Source organism: Ambystoma mexicanum, chromosome 2q, assembly GCF_040938575.1.
Source record: "Ambystoma mexicanum isolate Mex_15411 chromosome 2q, UKY_AmexF1_1, whole genome shotgun sequence".
Taxonomy (NCBI): Eukaryota; Metazoa; Chordata; class Amphibia; order Caudata; family Ambystomatidae; genus Ambystoma; species Ambystoma mexicanum.
The window spans coordinates 754,951,880-754,975,308 of NC_090924.1; the positions used below are offsets into that span (position 1 = coordinate 754,951,880).

Genomic DNA, 23,429 nt, shown 5'->3' on the forward strand with positions numbered 1-23,429 from the left:
TAGAGGAATCCCCGCTCTCTTTCTGGTGTTAGTAATTACCAAGGAGTGGGGCTTCAGTTGACCCCTTATGTAAAGTGGGTCTGACTGGGCGGCCCTGAACAATTTCTCGATTCTGGGGTTTACGGCACTGGTGAGATTAGGAGTGAGAAGGGAAGGATCAATTCTCCTTTGGATGGACTTGAGAATTAGGTTGGCTTGAGCAATGGGTCTTTTTTCTCCTACTAGTTCTTCTGCAAAGTCCCTCTCTTCCTGCGCCCCTTGAGTGTCTATGCGGAAGTGCTCTGCAGCTTTTGACAAGACCTCATTTAGGAGGGGCTGGTTATCTACTGAAGAGTCGGTAACCTGAGGTTCTTTGCTAACAGGAGAGTATATCCTGTAGACCTCTGCGACGTCTTCCTCCTCCCCATCTTGGCCCTCGTCACCTCCATAATAATCAACCCCTGTTTGGTCGTCCAAAATTACTAAATCTGTATCCTCATCATACTGTTGAGGATCTTCACCATACTATTGGTAGGGTTGTATGTAGAAAGGGTCTGAACCCAGGCCCTGAGTTGGAGCCCCAAACCGAGGTTTTTTACTAGGGGGCTGAGGGTCTCTGGATCCTGAAGGAGTAGCGTTATCTGGGGTATAGCTGAGGAAATGTTCCGGGTTTTTAGAGTAACAATCAGCCAGGGAAGACATTCTCCTCATAACCCTGTCTATTTCTTCACTGCTCCATTCTTTGGAGCTGGGAATTATGACTTCCTGAGAAGTCCTTTCTTCTATAACGGTCTTGGATTTAGGGGCAGAAACAGGGGTCTTGGATTTTTGTTTATCTGAAGACTTCTGTTTTTCCCTGTGTGTCTGTGGTGCAGAAATAGATTGAGAAGACTTTCTGCTGTTTGCCCCCATCCCCTTGAAAAGAAGAGTGTTTCCCTGATGTTTTCACCTTCTCTGAGCTTTTCGATGCCTGGCATCGAGATTCGGGGGTACTCTCTCTCTACCGAGTGTGCACGTCGAGACTCGGAGGGAGACGTCGCGCAGGCCGCCGGAGCCGACTCCTGGTGTGCAGGTAGGCCTCGTCTTCTGACGAACGTACCTCCGTGACTTGGGGAAGCGAGGCACTCTTGGCAACTGTGGATGGTTGCCTTGTGTCATGCGGCGATCTCGACTTGGAACGTCCAGAGGACACCGATTCCGTGGACCGCTCTCTTTGTGCCTCTTTCCGAGAACTCGACACGCGTGTCGAGTCTCGGTTGGACTTAGAGTGTTTATGTGTAGTAGTGGTGTGGGTAGCGCTCGTGTCGCCGGGTGTGTTCCCCATAACTGCCCTGCCAAACAATCTTCCGAGGTCGGGGACTTGCGCTTGGGCGTCTTTCGACACCTCTGTGCCCGCGCTGTCCGAAGGTACAGTGTCGCTGCCATCACTGAAGGCACCCTCCGCTGTTGCCTGGCGTGGTGGGCCCAACGTTTGGTCGAGCAGTCCTTTAATGTTTTCACCTTGAACAGGCTACATGCTCTGCAGTTCGCTTCGGGGTGATCCCTCGGCAAGCAGAGGTTACAGGTGGCGTGTTTGTCAACCCAAGGATACTTGTTTAAATGGAGTGCTCTCCATATGCACCTATGGCAGCGGGCTGCTGTGTGTAGGAAATAATAATAAAGTAGAGTATGTTTCCACCCCCCACTCTCCCTACTTGCGGGGGCCATGTCCATTGTGCAGCTCTCAACAGTTGTTTGTTCTTCGGATCGGCATCGATCTTCGATGTCTCGACGTGGGAGTGAAGAACAGGGAAATGAATATTGATTTTTAATTTTTTTTTGCAAAAAGGCTGAAAGCAGGGGAACTCTGTGCAATGCTTCCGACCAGTATGGTGGAAAAAAACAATCTGAGGGTCCTACACGCGTGAGGGATCATGGGTACAGTGGACGTCACACTAGGGATAGTATTACTGGCACGCCCTGTGTCGACGCCCATTTTCGGGTTTCGCAAAACAAACTGTAATACTCTGCAGCTTCCACTAGATGTCGGCCTATGCACAGCATGTGATCTAAGCAGATTCCACAAGCCTCAGAAATATAATACAAAACACGTGCAATACTAAACTTTAAACATTCAAATAAATTAGACAACTTGGTATAGCATATTAATATCTTGATCTCTGTGGCACCACGTAGATGTATGCCTATCACCATAGTCCATTCATTCCACCAGGCCAATTCAAAATCACATTACAACGTGCAGAGAAATGCATGGATATATATATATATATATATATCATACATTACTCACCGTAATCATTTTTCTGATGCTTGTATCTGCTTAAATTCACATGCTTTCATAGGCCGACATCTAGTGGTAGGTATAGAGTATTGCATGACTTGTTTTCAAAGTTCGAAAAGGGACGTCGACTGAGTGTGTTTGTAATACTATCCCTAGTTTTACATGTACTGTACCCATGGTCCTTCATGCGTCGAAGTCCCTCATATTGTTTTGTTTCTGACATGAGGGAGCATGAAGAGTATGCGTGAGTACAGAGATGAAAGGAAAGGAAGGTGTAAGATGACTATGTGCCTTCAACTCCAAAAGGGGAGGAAGGGTGGGCGCATGTGACTCTCAACAGATACAAACATCAGTAATACAATTACAGCGAGTAATGTGCGCCTTCTGAGGCTTGTGGATCTGCTTAGAATCACATGCTTGCATAGACTACCAAGCACTACCTGGAGAATGTGGTGGGTTGTTTTAAGGTACAGCGGCAAAAGAATTTCTCAACACTGCTTGTCCCACCTGAGAATATCGCTTGGAATGTGTTTCTAGAAAGTAGTGCTGTGTGACGGTGTGAACTGAACTCCAAGTAGCAGCCTTGCAAATGGCATATAATGGTACATTTGCAAAAAAATCTAAAGTAGCCCCTGTGCTTCAAGTTGAGTATGCTCTGGGCGTGAAAGGTACAGTTTTTTTGGGCTTGAAAATAACTAATGTGTATGTATTGGACTATCAATTTCAGGAACAGCCGACTTAAGGAACAGGATCCCATTGTCACCCAGCAGCTATGGAAACCAAGAACTGATCGATTTTCCTTAGTGGTTTGGTTTTATCTAGATAATACATATCAGCCCTCCTAACATCTACCGTATGGAGGGTCTTTTCTAGCTGCTTGTTGAAAAAAAGATGGAAGTTCTATGGACTGATTGACATGTAACTTTGAGATACATTTTGGAAGGGAAAAAAAGGATGTGTTCTTAAAAGCACTTTGTCTTTATGAATAACAACAAATACATCTTGAACTGAGAGGGTTTGCAGTTCACTAACCCCTCTTATTGATGCAATGGCCACGAGAAACTTGGTCCTTAAAGTGAGATGTCTAAGACTGGTTTGTATGCATTGGCCTAAAAGGGTGATGTCGTGACTTGCCGCGTAGTGAAGAGTAATGGGCCTCTGTCCACAAATCACCCACAGGGAAGAGTAAATAAACTCCCTGTGCGAGCTTTGAGGCCACAGGTGGTTTGATGGTTCGCCGGATCTGATGACGCCAAGGACCCCAGAGGCTGTTAAAAGGAAGTTAAGATTAGCAGAGGCAAACACAGTACTTTGGTATGAAGAAGTGTGCAATAATCTCTTACCTAAACCCAGCAGGGATGATACTGGGGTATCTTGGGTCTGGTGCGAGGGAGCGCCGTAGATCCGGACAGCCGTGTCCCAGATGGTAGGTACCGGCTGTACCTGTAGCCCTGCCGTAACTTGAAGGGCACTTGAAACTAAACACGTAGAGCCAATGGCCGAAGGACGTAGAGTCAAGAAGGGGCAATCCGAAAACAATCCGTTAAGCAAAGCAAAGTGTCCAGAGTACCAATATCCGTGCAGTTCCGAGCGACAAGATCCGAGGAGTAAGCAGGCCAGTCCGTGATTCATGAGCCAAAGTCCAAATCCAAAGTAACAAAGTAACGTGATTTCTGCAAGCGCCGAACAGAGTCGTGAAACAGCTGTAAAGCGGTGAGAAACTCGAACTTCCCGGCTTTTATGTGCGTCGGCTCCCGATCACGTGAGCGGAACTCTGGACACGTGATCGGGAAGACGTCGCGGAACCAGGAAGTAACCGCGATCGGGTGTTCCAGCCCGAACGCAGTCTCCATGGGAGTTGCCAATGGAAACGAGGCAACAAACCGGGCCGGCCTCTACGCACGGCCCGCACTCGCTGGTGATGGCGACTCCCTCGCACCCTAGGTGAGGAAATGTCTCGGGAGGTGGGCTGCAACCCGGGGAAAGTAACAGTGTGTGCTGGGGTATCAATCAAAGAGGTGCATGGTGGCGAGACTGGTTTGTTGTGCATGACAGGTGACCCATGAGTTTAGTAAATAAAACATTTAAGTCTCACCCGGGAGTTGGATTTGAAATTGGGAGGGTGGGACGGGGTGTAATCTTAACCCCATCCATGAAGGCTTTAATTACTGGAATTTTGCATCAAGATACTTTACTCTGAGAAATGGTATATGCTGAGAGTGCTGTTAAATTAACTCAAAGGGAGTTAAAGACTAACCCTGAGTCTAACAAGTAAAGCAGGTAGAGAACTATGTGAGAAGGTGAGCACTGTCAAGAGGATTGATGTTGGGTGTTTCTCACGAAATGACAAAGTGTTTCCACTTGTTGAAATAGCAGTGTCTTGTGTTGGGTTTGTGGGCCTCTTTTAGGATGTCCATACATCTTTGAGCCAAGTTTAAATGTCCAAACTCTAGGACTTCAGGAGCCAAGCTGCCAAGTTCAGTGTTTGAGGAAATGGATGAAGTATTGATCCCTGATGGTGGGACAGCATGTTGTAAGGGGGTGGAAGTTTGATTGGTGTGCAAAGAGAGCGCTTGAGCAGGTGCGCCGTGCCCACATTGGCGATATTAGAATAAGTTTGAAAAAGCATATTTTGTACCCTTTCACTGGAGACTAGAGCATCTTCTGTCCGAATCTGAGCTCCCAGAAACAGGTTTTACCTGGAACAAGTTTTGATTTTTGTTCTCATTAATTGAGAAGCCTAGCTTGAAGAGTAGGTTGATTGTTTATTGGGTGTTTTTGCTGACACGCTCGAGAGGTGTCTCTCCTGTAATTAGCCAGTTCTCGAGATAAGGGTACACTGGAATTGACCGTCTGCGCAGGTGTGCTGCTACAACTGTGAGCACTTTGGTGAATACCCTAAGGGCTGAGGCTATGCCAAAGGGAAGTACTTTGAACTGGTCATGAGTAGTTCCTATCTTGAACCTTAGGTATTTCCTGTGTGCTGGCAACATTGAAATATGAAAGTAGGCATCTTTCATATCATTTGTTGCAATGTTATCCCCCTGTTTTAAGAGTGGAATTACTTCTTGAAAGTTGTCATTCGGAATGTTTGCGGTTTGACATGTGTGTTTGTTGGATGTAGGTCTAAACCAGGGTGCACATTTAAGTCCTTTTTGGGTACAAGTAAGCATACTGAATAAATACCCTTGTTTACCTCAGGTGTGTCAGCTAGTGGGTGGTCCTGTTCTTCAGGTGTCTGGGGTAAATATTCATCAGGCTCATCATACATATTATCCTCAGGGTCATCAGGGTAATTATGTAAAGTTCCCTGATCATCTGTACCGTCTTAACATTGGTCATCTATAACCACATGCACCACCTCATCTTGTGTAGAGGTCTGCGTTTGTAACGTGGGAGATTTACATGGGGCTGGACCTCCTCTAAATCAATGTGCTTTTGTCGCACTGGATATTTTCCATGAAAGTAACTAAAGAATATGCCTTATTCATAAAGTCTTCAAACCGTTCTGTAGGTCATGAAACGGTTCTTGGTGTATCCTTTGGAGGGAATATAACCTCATCAGAATAAGGAGGTGTTAGGGAGAATTCTCTGGACTCTTTCTCCCACTCTTGGACATGATTTATGGTGTTCCTTTGAATGTTAATGTATTTCATGGGCTATGAGGTCTTTTACTCCATAGGGTCTCATATGTTTTTTATGTGTGTTACACAGCACCCTCCGTGCAGTAACACCGGGTGTCATAGTGACCCCTCACCATAGACTCCATACTCTGGAACTGACTACTGTCTCCCAGGGCATGTAAAGTCACCATTGGCTTTACTAGTCCCAAATTACTAACAGAACCGGTACAAACCATCATATTGTGGATGTACTGGTAGGGGCAATTCGATTGCCCCTGGGTCTGTTATTCGAGGGGGCACTGTCCTGTCCCCCCTCGTCGAGTTTTGGCTGGTGGCAGTGGATACTACTTTTTATATTCAACCGCAAATATATCTCTATGGGATTTTCCCATTGTTCGAGGCTGATACTTTTTAACATAGCCTCTAACATACCGCCGGTTTATTTATTTAATATTAATTCACTTGTTGGTATTTTCTGCCAGAACTCGGTTTTAAAATGGCGTTTGTGTTCGCCTCTGTAACTCCAAACCAAAGATCGAGCCCTTTGTTCCACTTTTTGGCCTCCAAAAGTGGTGCCACTCTGTCTGGGTACCACAGAGGGTGTGGGAGGGGGTTTAGGCACCCTGGACTGAGTTACCTTGGTAACTCAAGTCGCACTCTTGTGTGATTGGCCCAAGTGGTGAGCCGTCCGGCTCACCACTTAGCATGTTTGATTGACAGCTAGGCTGAGTGAATGGGGATGTGCTGCATAAAAGCAGGGCTTTTGGGACTGGAACTTCAGAAGTCGCCACAGGACCTGAAAATCCAACGAGGGAGAAGCTGAGCCGACCTGCTACGACGACACCACCGGTGGAGCCCTGCTGAACCGACTCACCACTTCCCAACGACAGAGGAGATCTGCCGGCTGGAGAGTCTTCTTCCCTTGACTGGTGGGCACAACCAGTTTACCTTCTTTTCTCGCATCCCAGGACGTCTTGTGGTCGAATTGCCCGTGCCAAGCACCCCGGCAACCGGATAGCCACTTACCACTGGACCGCGAATAAAAGGACTGCTCCTTTTAATTGAGAACTCTGCGGCTGGTTTCTTCCCTGGCAGTGCAACGGACTCCTGCTTTCCTCCCCGACGAGATCCTCTCTTCCCCCGGACGAAGCACCGACTTGCACCCGCTGCCAGGTACAACTGCCCCGCTGGAGCGTTCTCACCATTTTAAGGTACCGTGTCCGCCAGGCCTCCCTTTCTAAAGATTGCTACAAGGTAACAATAATCCCTTAATCTTCTGGACTGGGCTGGCCGCCTTGACCATTTAACTGGTCCCTTTCTTTTTGGTCCAACTCTTTCTGAACTTTTTGCGAGACTTTTGGGCACTTTCAACCGTGTGACCTTCGACACATTTCGTCCGGAGCCTCTTAAAGTGGGTCCGGCCTTTTTGACTTTGACTTTACGGTTTTAACCTGCCTTCTTCTCCTACTGTGTTCTTCCGAAAGTGTTGGGATCTGTTTCTATCTTTGCTCTGCCTTTCTCTCCCTTTTAAACCGATTGATTAGAGTGCCATCTTCGTTAAGCGCTCACCGCTGTCTGAAAATAAGTGTTGCTTTACTTAAGACTTGTCTAATAATCGTTGAAGGGAGTGTATATCTTTTAGTGACCGTGATTTTGAACTGCTTGATATTAGTGCCAATGTGTTTAACTAGATGTGTTTTTAAATAATAATTATATCTCTTTTACACCAAGCTCTGGTCAGTGGTTGCTTGTTCTACTGTGTTCTTTTGACCTATTGTGAATACTCTGTATACTGCCTAACTCTTCTTGAGAGAAGTCTGACTGCTCAGCCACAGCTACCAGGTAAATCTGGGTGGTACAGACTGCTACCACTTGGGTTTACTGCCAACCACCTGTACTTTTGCAGTGGTCCCAGAGGGAACTGCACAGGTTTCTGCCTAACAGGAGGATGTTGTGAGAGTAAAGCCTCCAACAAAGGGTATAAAGCTTATGTGTAAAGTGTTTTTTTTTAATGACTTCTGTTGTTGCATCAACGTTTTCACTTGTGTGTGTCTGCATTCCGGCAGCTGTTTCACTAATCAGTAGACTGTTTCGGCATATGTTGAGACACGTGCGCTTTCGAGAAGTCAACTGGTGTCTTTTTATGTGCAGTGGAGTTTCCGCTTTACGCTTGTTTGGGTATTATATCTTGTCACGCATGTGGAGTGGGCAGAGAGGACTGCGTTGAGGAAAGGCACCACAAGTGGGTTCTGACACGGCAGGGGCATTTTTCGATGATTTTGATGACGAATGGCTGGGGTTTTGTTTTTAGAGTGTTTATGCCTACCCCTGTGTTTGTGCTTTTCTGTGCGATTGTCGCCGGGTGCAGTCTCCATAGCAAGGCACTGGCCTGTGTTAGAAACCTGAAGGTGCCCCCCAGACTAGTCCCCAGGGATCTGTCATCCAGGTGACCAGGACACGGCCATTGCTATTTTAAGCTTGAGCTTTCGCAATATGTCTCTGCAGTCTTAGCCCATGTATACCTGGATGAACTGGAACAAAAGTGAATTGTGTGCATTCTGACAATTTTAAATTGTTTACTTTCTTATCTCAGCATATTGACAAGCACCAATATGATTACAATTAGCTCATTATGACCATTTTTATCAACGATCATTTCTAAGGGACATTTCTCACCGTCATAAATTAGATATTTTTTGCACAAGGTGGATGAGATTGCATATGACAGATATTAAATAATTGGTTATCTAGGTAGCAGGATTTATTAACATTCACTTTTCCCCGATTCTTATTTACCTCAAAGAAGGGAGTTTAATCAGGATGTTCAGCCATAAAAGGTAATTTATTGTTTCAAGATTTTTTTACCTCAGGAGACTGGGTCCGATCTGAATATTCAACCGTAAAAGGTAGTTTATAGTTGCAAAATTTAAGGAAATGTGATTTGAGTTAAAGATCATAGACCACATCTGTTGTTTGTAAAAATACTCTTTTCTTAATGATGATAAAGGTACATTCAACAAGTAAGTGCTCCAGCATTTTGATAGGATACAAAATCTGCACAATTTGTCATATGTCAAGTTTTTCGATGGAGATGCTAATTGAGCTTTGGTGGGCCATAGATTGACCCGCAGTGTCTTCAAATAGACGCAGTATTTCTGGTCTGGAAATTTAATAAGATATTTTGTCATTTGATGAAGCGATTTTATTCTGAATTTAACATTAATAAATATTTTGTATTGATTGCACTATCCCAAGTTAATGCCCAGTCGAGGTGCCATAGTTTTCGTTTGGCACGATCAGGGTTATCTATGAGCAGTTCTGTTCAATACCTGCATTCTTTGTGGTTGTGATACAATAGCTTTTCCAAGTTGCTAGTGATTTCTCTTTTTTGCACTCAAGCGCACAAGCATGTGCTGTAATCAAACTAGATGGAAAGAATTGATGCATTAAGCAATTTCTGAACAGAGTTAAGGAATGTCAAGCTACGATAGAACTTGGGGACAGTTTCCTAATTCATAACGAATAACTTCAATGGACACACTTTTTGGCAGTTATTGAATCTTTTTCCAATATAGGCCTTCTAGATATTCCCATTTTGGGTGGTTCTCAGGTAATTTTGCCTGCACTCCATATGTAACGACACATATGACAAGTAATTTACCATACTTCATTGGATTTGTTTTGCTTGAGAAGTCATGGTTTCCATTTTATATTTTAATTCTTTTAAATGGAGTATCTAGTGGGTTATTATTGATATTTTGACCCAGATATTTAAATTCATGGATAATATCTAACGGGAGACTGCCAATTGACCACTGAAAGGTCGTTTTAATTTGCCTTTGCAGCATGCATTAGGAGTATGTTTGACTTTTGTATATTGATCGTTAAGGAATTTGCCGATGCATAACTCTAGCATGCTCAATTTTCTCTGGAACACTATTGGAGTCTGGTCGACTAGAACAAGGTCATCGGCATAGAGGAGCCAAGACACCGGAGATTGACCCACTGTAAGGAGGAAATGATTCAGCCCTGTAAAAGTTGAATAATGTTGAGGTTAGGATGCAGCCTTATTCATGTCCACGATGTTTAGGTATGGGCTGGGATAGTAGTTTTTCTTGATTTAGCTTTACTTTGATGGACGTGTTAGAGTCAAATTGGCATCACAATTCTATGCCTTCATTAGTTTGCATCTCATTTGATCTCTTGGAATGGAGTCAAAGACTTGTTTAAAGTCTAGGAAGGCTAGATATATGGGTTGTTTAGTTGATGAGACTTGCTTTTTCTTGGCTGAAAGAATTAGTAAATTGACAGTTGTGCCCAAACCTTTTACAAAGCCTGATTGATGTGTTTCCATATGTGATGTCACTTCAAGGCATTTGGTCAATTCTCTCAGTACCAGGCAAGCAAAGATTTTGCCTGGAATATCCAGTAGAGCAATCAGGTGGTAATTAGTCAGAGCCTTTTGGTTGCTGTTTTTAAATATGGGGATAATGATTGATTGTTTCTAGGAAGGCGGGATCAGATTGGTAAGTTTGTTCTTTTGAAATATGTCTAAAATAGCAGCACAATGGTCAGGATGGGCTTTAAGGGTTGCATTCGACTAACCATCTGGCCCAGACGCTGTTGAAGCACTAAGTTTATTGATTAGGATGATATCAGCATAACCATAGACTAGTATGCAGAGATCCTTTTTGGACAGGGAAAGGGTAAAGGTAGGGAGAAATGGTTCTGCAGAGTTAAAAAAAATTAGTAGTCCAGGCTTGTTTGCTTATTACATTTAACAAAAGTGACACTGTGGCGTTATTGGATCCCTCTTTGAGTAAGCTCCAAATTTGGACACTTGATTTGACAGCCAAAGCCGCTACCATCCGTTTGCCATCAATTTGCAGTGTGATTGCTTTATATTGCCTAAGAGCATTTTTGTAGATGGTGTGGATTTTAGATTCTTTTAAATCGTCTTGCTTTTAGGACTATCCAATTTAATACTTTTGAGATCTTTTCGCAACAAGGCTTTCATGGTCAGAATAACAGGACTGTGCGGATGTTTATGGATAAAAGTCGGCCAAAAAGCAGTATGAGATTTCTCGAGAAAATTGTGCAGGGTTTCTGTGTGGGGTAGGTTTGGAGCAGTATGTGAGGTGGTGAGATCAAGATGTAGTCGATCTAAGAGGATTACAAGTATATATGTTGTCCATTTAACCCTGTTTCGCCACACTAGTTCAATGGCAGGTCTATAATATTCCCGTTGTGTGTATTCTAGTTTTGATCATGTAAGTCCTATTATATTGTGGTCACTATCTATTGTTGGGGTTACTACAAGGTTTTGAATTTTATTAATGGAACAGGTGGAGATAAAGACATAGTCCAGTATGGCATATGAGGACTCTCTATTCCACGTTGAAGCCGGAGGAATATCACCTTCAATTGTTCTGTTTAACATGGTGAAATTCCTTTTTCTCATTAGATTTAACCACCTAGTCACTCGGACTGAAAATACACAATTATTCGGGGTTATGCATCTAATATTTAGATCTCCGACAATTAGGGTTGTATGAATAGTTGTTTCATGCTCAAACAAGTCCAACATTTCATTTACCAAGTCAAAAAATGTATCATCCTTAATGTAAACTGGGTTCCAATACAAGTTCAGGATGGCTGTATGAGGACCAAGAGGTGACAGGGGATTGGATGAGGAAATGCTGTGTTTTGGATGCAAGGGTGGGGAGATGTCCAAGATATTAGCATACTACCTAGATCCTATTTTACAGTTGTTAGCATGCCAGCAGAGGGTCTTCCTTTTGCCTGTTTAATGGCAGAGACCCAGCTGATTTCATGGCTGGGCCATATGGGTTCAATTGGTTATCCAGGTTTCCTGCAGGGAAATTATGTCAAAATCGGCTAATGAATGCTTTTTGTTGGTTTGCATCAGATGTTTGAATCCTCTAGGTTTTCCATACAGCCATCTTGTGGTCAATATTGGTTCCTGGCATTAATTGTTTTTCCCATGGTTAGTTTCATTAATGGCTTTTTTAAGCCATGACCATGTTGGTTGTCCTGAGTCTGAGAGTACATCTTTAAAATAAACTTCTCGTTTTAGGTGACCTTGATTACTTTCACAATTAATAAAGAGAGGTTCAAAAGTGTGTGCATGCGAGGAGTGGGCTATGGCATATCTAGAATTGGATGTCTCTCTCACTCTTGGTGCGTATGTCAGCTTTTTTACATGTAAGTTAAATCCATATTGTTTTTATTTACCCTTTGTATTCCAAATCAATTCTTTAACAATCTCTAATGGTATAAATAAACTCACGGTGTCCATCTTTGTGTTGTTATTTCATTTTAAAGTATTAAATGTCTTGCGATTGTATCAATTATAAATTTGTTATGGCCTTGAACACAGTTATCAATGTTGTTCGATTTGGCAGTCGATCGCCTCTTTGTCAAGGATTCATTGTTAAAATTAACACATCTGATTGCTTAAGTGAGGAAAATCTGTGCTCGGAGTCATTTGTAGTAGAGACTCCTGGCGATGTTTAATGACCCTCTTTTTGAGAGGAGTATGGCTGCTCCCTAGTTAGCATGTCAGCCATCTCTCTTCAGTTTGAACAGGGCAGTATTTAATGTGATCTCTAATGGGAGTGGTGTTTGCCCAGTTATTAAATTGATTGGACGCTCAACTTCTTTTTTGTTCCATAGTAAGAAAATCTGGGCTATCATTGTTTTGATCCCGCTTTTTCTCTGTCGTTTTCTGGGGATGCTGGGTGGTGTGCAGAGTCCTGGTTTTCCCTTAGTTGTGGGATGGAAGAGATGGAATAGATCGATAAATTAATTAGCTCCTCATATTGCTCATCCTCCGGTTCACTTATGGGAGGTAATGAGGAGGGATTTCTGTCTGTTTGATCTTTAGATTTCATTTGCCCATTTGGGGGCTTTTGAGCAGGTTTGGGTAGTACACTGGATGTTGATAGACGTGTTGGAGTAGTCAATGATTCAATACATTTTTTAGATTTACTAGTTACTGATCTAGATGCTGAGGGTTGATTCTTTGTTTTTTTGTTGATCTTGACTTGTTCGGTCTTTTTTCTTTCGTTTTTGTAGCTGAAATAGATCAAATGATGGTTCCTGCTCAAGTTCTGGTTCAGTAACATCTGTTATACTTGAAGAAGGCATTGGATCAAGCTGTATAACAGTATCAGTTTGAATCATGATTTCAGGTACCGCAGTTGTCTGAGAACCTACCGCGATTGTCAAAATGGGCTTAATCACCACTCCATAGGGTTCACATTCAGAGGTAGGTGGAGCCGGACATTGATGATTTCTTAAGCACACCTGATGATAATGTTTCACTTCTGAGGCTAACGAGTCCACTTTATATGATAGAAGATTTAGTAGAGTGGTTTGCACCTCAGTTTTGTTTCTCCAATGTATCAAAGATTTTAAATTCCGGTGTTGATCGCAATCAAAGTGGTTTCATACAGAAGATTAGGTGGATGGGTCAGCCCAAAAGAGGGTGTTGGGGTAGGTTTTTCAAAAATCATGGGGGATGTAGCGGATGAATTGAAAGTCGATTAGGAGGATTCAGGGTATAAAATAGGTGGATGCGATAGATTTAGAGGATGCTTGCTTGTAGGTTCCTCTAGTTGAGTGTAACATAGTGTGCTCAGCATTTGCAAATTGTGAAACAGGGCCTGCAATTTTTTCAGATGGCTTGCTGCAAGAGGGTAAGGTTTCAGTTGTGCAGGACTGCACTTAAATCTTTTGAGGTATTGTTATATCCTTCGCCGTAGTTTTAACAATTTGCGAGTAAAGAATTGGTAGTTGCGAGTACTTGCTTTTGTAATTAGCGGTGATTGAATTTCTGTTGCGTTTAGAGCCATTACAATTGTATCTTTCTGATGGTTGAGGTCATGCTGGCTGGTCTGTGTAGGACATGCCAGTAGTTCAGCGTCAGTTACGTGTTGGTTGGTGTTCCTAAATGGAATAGAGTCAGTTACAGTTATATGCGGGCAGGTTTGCAATGAGTTGGAATGTTCAGTAGTAATATCCGATTGGCAAGGCGCTGTGGCAATCATGCAATGCTTTCCAGGTTTCCAGAACTGTCTAATATCACCCGTTAGCGATTTCAAGCGCTGGATTTTGGGTTTTTTTTGGGTCTAATACTAGGCTTTTTTCCTAGATCATCTTCTTGACTTGGAGCTGTAGGTGGTTCTGTTAATTGACAAGCAAGCAGTTTACCTGCAGATTGAAGCATTGCTGCTAAGTGATATACTGGCATTTCGTTTCAAATTCCTGGGATTAGTGTAACTGCTTACTGCTCAGCCGAACAGCACTCAAAAGAGCACGCGCGCGATGCGCGTGTGAGTTTTTGTAGTTGAGCCAAGTAACAGGAAAAGGGCTTAGCAAGCCGCTGAAATGAAATGAGGACGTTTTTTAGTGGTAGAACGCTTTCATATGTTTCTGCCAAAGATTGAAAGTCAATCAGATCATACCCCAAGTCAGCAGTTGTATTCACACAAAGAAGTCGTTGCACAGTGGAGATTCAAAGTGATTTGAAACTGTTGGCAGGGACAGAAGCAGGATCAATGTAGCAGAGATCCTAAACCGTACAGCACTCAAACGAGCACTCCCACGATGCGCCAATTGTTCATTGGAACTTGTTTGTGAACTATGGTTTGAAGCTTGGGGGAAGATCACGGAGTCCCTTTGGAACTTTGTAGTTTGTGCATCAGACTTAAAGCTTAGGGAAGAATCCCTGGGCTCCTTAAAGACATTGTTGGTTGGAACGGTTGTGTATTGTGAACCTGGACTCGAGGCTGGGAAAGAGGGAGTCCAAGTCTTTATTTTACATTAGCCTTTCGAATTATATCCTAAACTTTGAAGAGGGAGCTAGAGACTTCTCCAAGCGTTTACTTTGAAACTATTTTGAGTTGACATATTCCACCACTACATTGAAGTATTAAATGTGAGGGCAAGCATAGGTTTTGACACAGACAGATTTTTGTTTTGGACAGACGTTCCTTAGTTTCTTTAGGTAGGGCAATTCCAACCATAGTAAGTTAGGCGTTACACCCATCTTGATATTTTAATAAAGGATTTTGAAACTGTTACGTTTGTTGTCTTTGTCATCTCTTGATACCATGCCTGTCTCACAAAGGCAACATAACAGACAAAGAATGGACGCACCCAAAGCCTACCCAGTAGCTCTATTATGTAGCACCAGTCCATACAATCAAATGCTCTCCGAGTAGCCTGTGGAATGGCCTTCAAGTGATCCAGCAAGAGGAATAGTCTTTAGAGAGTCAGCATGACATTCCTGCCTATATTGACTCTGGCCTGTTCAAGTACTTATTTATTGTAGAGAGCTGAAAGCTATAACACAGACTTAATGATTTGGTCGTAGTCCTTGTCTTTACTTTGGATATCAACCACAGGGGCTCAATTCGAGTACCGAGTCTAGTATTGGTTGGTTTGCATTAACAAATCTAATTTAAGAAGGCATTAATCACATGGTTCTATCAATAAATGGACATACTGGTATACCATAAATCTACATGTAACTCAAGGATTCAAAAAAAGATGGCTACTAAATATTAGGACACATATTACAACAGAGACCTGATATGTCGCCACATTTAAAACATGTATACGCAACGTGGTCATCACTCAAACGTCATGCCATTCATGACGAGTCCATGTACTTTCACCTCTGGGCCGAGTGGTTGCGTCACGTGCCGGGTCGCGCCCGCACGTACCGGCAGTCTGGCTGGTCAGAAAGGGGAGCCAGAAGGCTCTACCCACGATGGTGTTGCCGACACGGCGGTGCTGGCCACCTACACACTCCAGTGTTCTCCGTGCGCCACCGATGTCCCTTGCGGCCTGGCGCCACCATCTTGGGGTTCTGACGCTCTGACGCATGTTACTGCTGTATCTTCGGCTTTGCGCGGCGCACTTGGAAGCATCAAAGTGTTGCCTGACAACCAACGGATTTGGCTCCTCGTGTCTCAACAGCTGTTGTGTTTCACTCCTATTCTTTACTGCCTCTGTGTTACTCCGTTATTTATTCCCTCTGAACTGTTGTACTTCCCAGCCTGGGATCACTCCTATATACTCATTATCTGCTCTCCAGTCTTGTACATCTGTGGCTAAATTAGTCACTTTTCCACATCATTACCATCACGTGACCCGGGCTTAGTCCTTTGCACTGTCCATGCACCGCTATCTTGCAGGGCATCATCTGTGCGGTGCAGGGAAACTAGCATTGAACTTCCCCACCGTGTAACTATGCATAGTAGGGAAGCTCGGGCTGTTTTCCTGGGCTGGTTAATCTTCAGTCCCTCATCCACGTGGCATCCTGATGCAGCATTCACCTCGTCTAGACAGGATCTCGGGTATGAAACGGCAGCATTCTGCAGTGCTAGACGTGTTACCAGATAAGTAACTGTGGTATTATGGGTAGTTTTGCACATCAAGGCCGGATCTTCATTAGATAATAGGAACTATGCAGTAAATAGGACCAATGAAATCTGACAGAAAAAACTGTCAGTGGTGCACTGTTTGTAAATAGTGAAACACGTCCAGCCTAAAGGCCATAAATCACATTATTGAAGTAAGCAAATCTGCCTGGCGTCCAATTGCATCACTGGATGCCCTAGGTCCAGGAAGCTACAGGGGGCAACAGAGTTCCCCCTCCTCCGGGCTTTCTTCGAGTAGTAAGCAAACTTTGGAGGAGAAACGACAGGTTTTGCAGCATTCCCATCGCTTGGCGAGCCTCAAAGATTGTGAAATGCCTGCTCACAGTTGGCTGCATTCGATGAGGCGACGGCTGCTCTTAGTCATTTACACTCGCAGCCTCTCCCTTGGATATTTACCTTGGGTGCATACCACACCCCTCCCTACAGCAAGAATGGACAGAAGGTACAAACAGAATGTGACGTGTACACCAGTATCATAGTTGGCTCCTGCAGGCAGGCTTTAAAAACCCAAAGTTCGATTCATAAACCTACCGGAGCAAACCGGTGATGGCTTGGAAGCATGTCCGATTTGTGTTTGCTAGCTCAGAGGTCAGCAACATGTGGCTCTCCAGATGTTTTGGACTATGTCTCCCATCACTCCTGATCATCACCTTTGCTGGGTAGGGATTGTGGGCGTTGTAGTACAAAACAGCTGGAGAGCCAAAGGTTGCAGACCTCTGTGCCCGATTCTCAAAGCCTTACATTGAAGATAATCCGGAGAGGACCATGAGCAAATCTTTGGGAATCACATTTGTCAGAGATTCTGACCGGCATCTCCCGGTTTGCTCCAGTGCAAACCTTTCCAGCGTCGAGTGGTCTTTCTTCCTAGTGTTGCAGTTTGAACCAGACATTTTCCTCTGAATATCTATAAAGTTAAAAAGCACATCACAAAACACTGGATCACACAGTCTTTGATACAGAGATGATGTTCCTACCTTGTTCAGCCATTCTGCCCTTTCTACGTCTGGAAAGTGAACCTAAGGAACAAAAGAACAATCAGTTAGCACCAGATGTAAAAAAATAAAAAAATGCACTTTGTCTGAATACAATGCCAGTCATTTAATTTAAAAGAAAAATGTTCAAACATTCTGAAAGGTGCATTTAGGACTAGGCAAAGACATTCTAGAAAGATATAAAAGAAGTATGCATTGCAATCAGTAAGACTATACCGGTCAGGTGTCTCGACAAGCTTTCGTTAATGGGCCACTAGCCTGTGCCTAGGTAGGCCCAAGTGAAGAAAGGGCTTTGACGAGGGTTTAGGACAGTTACAAGCCAAGCATGCACCCCCCTCCCAAAGTCCAGCTCACCGCTATTAGCATCCAGCCCATTGAGCCAGGTGCTAAAATGTTTTTTCTTAAAAATAAAAAATAACATTTTTTTAAAAAGAAGGTTTCCTTTGGTAGATGGATGTGCATGTGGTGGTGTGTCCATGCATCAAAGCATAGATAATCCCAACCCAAAATGGCTGCCATGGCGACACAAGGGGCTCACACACGAGTCCTTCAACACTCACCATAGAAGCCTCTTGAGGGATGGGGAGGGGACATACAGCGCAGAACGGAGGGGGGTGCCGGGGAGAGATGGAAGCTAGCAATCAGGTAAGCATGGTGAAGAGTGGGGGGCAAAGGTTCTGGTGGGGGCTCAACTCTGGTGCCCGGCATGTGAGAAAGCAGCGATCAGGGTCCTGGAATGCAGGCTTACACCAGCAACTCCAACCCAGCGAACCAAGATGCTGAATGGCTGGCACCCTAGCCATAATATACTGCAAAATGCAGAGGGAGCCCCTGCAGCCCTTCTTCCACCCCCAACCCCATTACCCCCTGTATACCATACCTCAACTTGCCACATATAGATTAATAGTAAAAAAGTCAACAAAAAGAATTTCGGCCAAATACCATTCGAACAAAGTGAGGAATAGCTGTCAGAGTATCTACGTATGGGAGATCAAAAGTCAATGGCTCTCATTATGAGTATGGTGGAGTGGTAGCACCACTTTCAACGGTCCACCATATAGCGAGTTTGGCCTTGTAGTGGAGGATTTATGCTTGAGGTAAATCCTCCAACTTTTTGTCCAAAAACCGGCATAAATGTTGGCGACAGTAATTTCTGCCAAAATCCCCATCGAGTTCTAGAGACTCGAAATTATGGGGACTAACTCTGCCTATCACCACTTGTAATCCGTGGTAAATCCGCTGGACCAAGTGGCGGTAATGGTAATTCCGTTTGGCAGTATTCCGGTGAATTTTGCCACCGGAATACCATAAAACTCTTAATGATGGCCAATGTAGCACATTTGAAAATGATTATGCTGTGTTGCTGATGCTTCATGTGACATTTCCGATGAAGTCATCATAATGCTAATTACAATTTTTGAAACTTCAAGAATCCTACAGATTTTTGGTCAGAATATGTTGGCATGTATGTAATACATAAAACATGATTTCTTCATGTATAGGTTGCAATATTAGACCTTAAAATACGAAGCTTTTAAAATATCTGTTTTTGAGAGCACATGAAACCCATCAGATATTAGCAAATCAGCCTACCAAACAGTGATAACACGCAGTTGAACCAGGACCCGCAGGCAGTGAGCTTAGTCATTGCTTACTGCGATTAGCAAAGCTAGCGAGGGCCACTTTGGCATGGGTGAATTATTAGTCAAACTCTATTATAGAGAATCCAAGCATAACCAACCAATCACGGAAGATCCATAGCTGGGCACAGAACAAATCCTTGATTCAACAAAACCACTGAACTTGAGCAACTGTTGCTGGGTGCTGCATGTCAGTTTTTGATCTGAAATGATCAAAGATAATGCTCAAAGATCGCATGCTTACATGGTCCCGTACATTGTAAAAAGGTACTCTTACATGGACCCAACCGCGCACTCAGACTACTTGTCTTTCATTAATACTGCATTCTAGACAAAAGTCCCTGAGAAAATTCGGACCATTCAGGCTCGGCTGCAGAAGACAGTCACTCAATAACTGGGAGAGATATCATTGGGTTTCAACCAAATTGTAGGTGTGGGCACCACTCTTTGGGGTGTGATGGTGTACTGCTCAATGAATACCATGAGAACGGCTCTCCTGGATCTAGGAGAAAATTCCAATGGATGGGCTTGGGGGAGGGGGAAACTGGGGGTGTTAGAGAAGTCTGGGAGGAGGCTTTTCCGGGTTTAGTGAACCCCAGTTAAAAAAATTAAACTACACTATGAAGCCCAAATTGAATGCAGCCAATACTCAAACTCAATCCAGTACTTTTTCCCACCCAGGCCCTTTCTGCTTTCTTAATTCCCACTTTCCGCTTGGAGAGGGGTCACCCAGTAACCCCACTTTCACACCACCAGTGGAGACCACCACCCTCCTGAAACTAACTCGCCTGCGTGATCTGTTTTGCTATCGATCTGCTCTTATTCCGCCAATTCTGCTGCACTGAGCCTGCAAAGTCGCACTTGAGACATGCTTGCAAGATTCAAGTGTACAGGTCAGGCACTTCCTTTTAGGGCAAAACTACCACCTAACTTTCAGCCAGCCTCCATTTCGCTTTCAATCCCACAATCGTCATTAATAGAGTACAGGGCTCACGAGCATGTTTACGCCAAGTGGACTCAGAGATTTAAGTGTGGATGAAGTTATAGATTACCGAACGACTGGCAACAAGTGTATCGTTAACACACTGCAGTGAGAGTGGGCAACTGGTCAGGGTATTGCCTGGGCGGCGAGAGTGGGCAACTGGACAGAGTATAGTCCGGGCGCCAGACATTAGTAAAGAGGGGCGGCACAATGTGTCAAGACCTAGACTGGAAAAGTACATCAACAGTGAGCAAACATGGGGTGAACAAGCATTGTCAAAGCCAACCGTTTGGGCTATTGTATAGACATTACATAGGCATTTGACAAGAGCTGCCATAATGGTATTTACTGCCTGGCCATAGGATGGCAACAACTGGAAAATGGTATGAATACCTGGGCATATTATGGCAGTTCCTGGCAAATGCCTATCTAATGAGCCAAAACGGTTGGCTTTGCCACTGCTTGTTTTTAACAGGAAGTCAGTGCAAGAAACTGATGGAAGGACACATATATTGCTTATAAAGAGGCTGAGTGCATACACGGTTAAGACATTTTTATTAAACAAAGAGGGGATTTACAATTGGAATGAAGCCATTATAATTTCGAAGGCTTCTTAGAAATAACAAAGGCATCACATTAAAAGCACTCCGATAGCTCAGAGAGATCTCATTCGTGTATCTTTTGGGTGGAGGGGGGCAGGTACATGGTGAGAATAGCCACATGGCCATGATTGCTCAATGGGTGAATACAAAATACCAAACACTCCTAAGCTCTGTGCCTTCCCTCACACCCCATCTCCCTTCTATCTTGACTTCCCATGCCAATGGTTTCTGGCTCATAGGCAGCTCTTACAGCATCAAATAATTGCCACAACTCCAAAAGGGGAAGCATGAACCAAGCGGTTTGATTAGTATATTTAGAAGTGAAGGACTATTTTGAGACTCCATATGTATTCCCTTTCCTCAGAGACTTACACCTCACCTCAAGGTTTCAGGGAGATTTCCATTTCCAGAGTCTACTTTAAACAGCAATTGATAGGGTGCCGCTCGTTTAGGCGTACCCCCGTTCCAGGCTCTTCAGGCCGGTTGGCCAAACCACATGCGTTTTCTCCCTCAGACATGCAACAGTCTTGCTTAGTGATGCTTCTCGCGGCTCGTGTCTTGGAGCTTTATAGATTTAAAGGAGGATATTCCTACAACCATTTATTTATTTAATGGTTCATTTAAAACTCACTTTGGTTTCTAAGCATGGGATCTGGATTCGAACCTCTGTGGCCTGTGTTGTCTTGCTTCCAAGGCTGCCCCTGCGAGATCATTCCTCACCATTCGATTGGTTCTGGCTTTCTTTGGTCCTCACAAACGGTATTGTTTGCCTCTTGGGTTTGGGAGGAGCCCTGGCCCATTGCATTTTGGAGGGTATTGATAATGATTGCCTTGGGCCTTGTGGAAAAAAATCCAACAATTGATTCTAACTGGTGTCTGTGTGTTCCAGAATCCGGAATCTTTTCAGTGGAGATGTGCGCTCGGGGCCATTAAACTCAGGAAATTGGAGGAAACGTTTCCACTTTCATGGGGCATATGTTATTTTGGAGGCCAGCCCATTGCCGATACCGCTTTGTGCCCTCGTATGGGATGGCTTAGTCGAGGCCTTTGGCTTCAAGAAGGATCCCTCGGAAGTCAAAAGTTCTGGAAGGATGGGAGGGTGTTGCCCGTTTGCTTAGCACTGAGATGTTAATATGGCTGTATGGGAAATCGAAGACCTGGTCAGAATCAGGCATCGAAAAGGAAATAAATACATTCTGAATCATGTTCCTGGACCTGACGTGATTGGCCACTTTAAATATTCTATACTGTGGGTGATGGATTGGCTTGTCATGCCACTGCTTCAGGTTTCTTCCAGTTTGGAAGCGGCTTCTGTCTCACCAAACTGTCCTCCACTCAAACTCTCAAACGACCACTTGAAACTTACCTGCGCAAGTTTCCCGCACGCTCCAGGGCTGCCCTGAGCCCAGGTATCCTAAGCGTGCCTGTCAGCATTGCCACATTCCACTCGGCCTAGTCGCCCTGCGTTTTCAAGGTGCCAGTTGCTTGAATGGTTCAGATGCATAAAGGTAGAGGTCAAAGTCAGGGGTGGACTGGCCTACAGGGAACTCTGGAGATTTCCAGGTGGGCCTCTGCACCCTGGGCCTCTTTTCTGTGGTATTTCCAAATGTTCTCATAGGAAAAGCATTGTGCTTGCTGAAAATTAGTCATATGGGGTCACTTTGAACTTTATTTCCAGGGCCTCTTTTGGTCCCCATTAATTGTTTCCAGGGCCTTTTTTAGCTCCCAGTCCAGCCCTGGTCAAAGTCCATCAACTGCTTGGTATGCCCCTGCCCGCTCTGGTCATTCTACCTCTCCAATGGCTTGTGCCGCACAAATGAATCGTGACACCATTCCCACTGATCTCCTATGATCAGCCCGCCAGGTGTTTTGGACTAGGAGTTCCATAATCCATAACCGTTGACTATGCTGGCTAACGCTGGTGGGAGTTGGAAGTCCAAAGCAGAGGTCATTCTGAAGTCTGAACTTTCTGTCACACTTTTTAACGTTTACGTTAGTCATCTGCATGACAACTTCGTGGCACCAGGCATTTGATGGTACTCCTATGCCAACAACGCTCAGTGGTACATCCCTCTGACAGGCCACATAGGCAGCAGTCTCCATCCCGAGAACAATAATTAAGGTAGAGTGAAAGCGCGCACCTGCAAAATGGACGAGCCACATGGCTCGAAGACAGAGCTTTTGCTCGTCTACTCCCAATTTAGTTTAAATAAACTAGCTCCACGGAACTTTACTATAAAATAATGTTACCCTCCTCTTTCCATTACTGCTCTATCAGCATCAAGTTTACCCCATTTATGCATTAAACTTTTTGAAAACCTTGAAAGAAAAACCTTGACATTTCTTCCTAGACAAAATTCTACATGCAGAACGTCACAGATCAAAAAAAAAAAAAACAAGGACACTACAGAGACAGCAAACGCCGCTGAGAAAAAGTGTTTTTCACAAGGCTGATATGGATAAAGCACGCTGCTATTTTGATGGCAAGCCAGCTTGCTTAGTTTTTGACTGCGCAATTTTTTTTTTCCAAACAGCACCTTCCACTTGGTTCGGCCGATCTCTGAACTTACATTTAAATTCCCCATAGGTACAATGCATCGACACGGAAAGGCCAGCTATCGGTAAAACAAGCACATTCTTCCAGCCTGTTGCAAAAAGGATAGAGCAGCAACATTACCCAATAGTTACAGAACAATAAAGGCTAGAGCAGCAACATTACCCAATAGTTACAGAACAATAAAGGCTAGAGCAGCAACATTACCCAAGAGTTACAGAACAATAAAGGCTAGAGCAGCAACATTACCCAATAGTTACAGAACAATAAAGGCTAGAGCAGCAACATTACCCAATAGTTACAG

General features: G+C 44.1%; 1 protein-coding gene across 4 annotated transcripts in view; it reads right to left on the reverse strand.

The window, feature by feature from the left end:
• ESYT2 (extended synaptotagmin 2) overlaps nucleotides 1–23,429 on the reverse strand; it is a 1,091,416-nt gene that overhangs the window by 784,075 nt on the left and 283,912 nt on the right. For all 4 annotated transcript variants that reach the window (XM_069647986.1, XM_069647985.1, XM_069647987.1 and 1 more), the window contains exon 2: nucleotides 17,330–17,371. In XM_069647986.1, coding sequence (XP_069504087.1) covers nucleotides 17,330–17,371 — 42 coding nt within the window. The remainder of the gene's footprint in view (nucleotides 1–17,329; nucleotides 17,372–23,429) is intronic.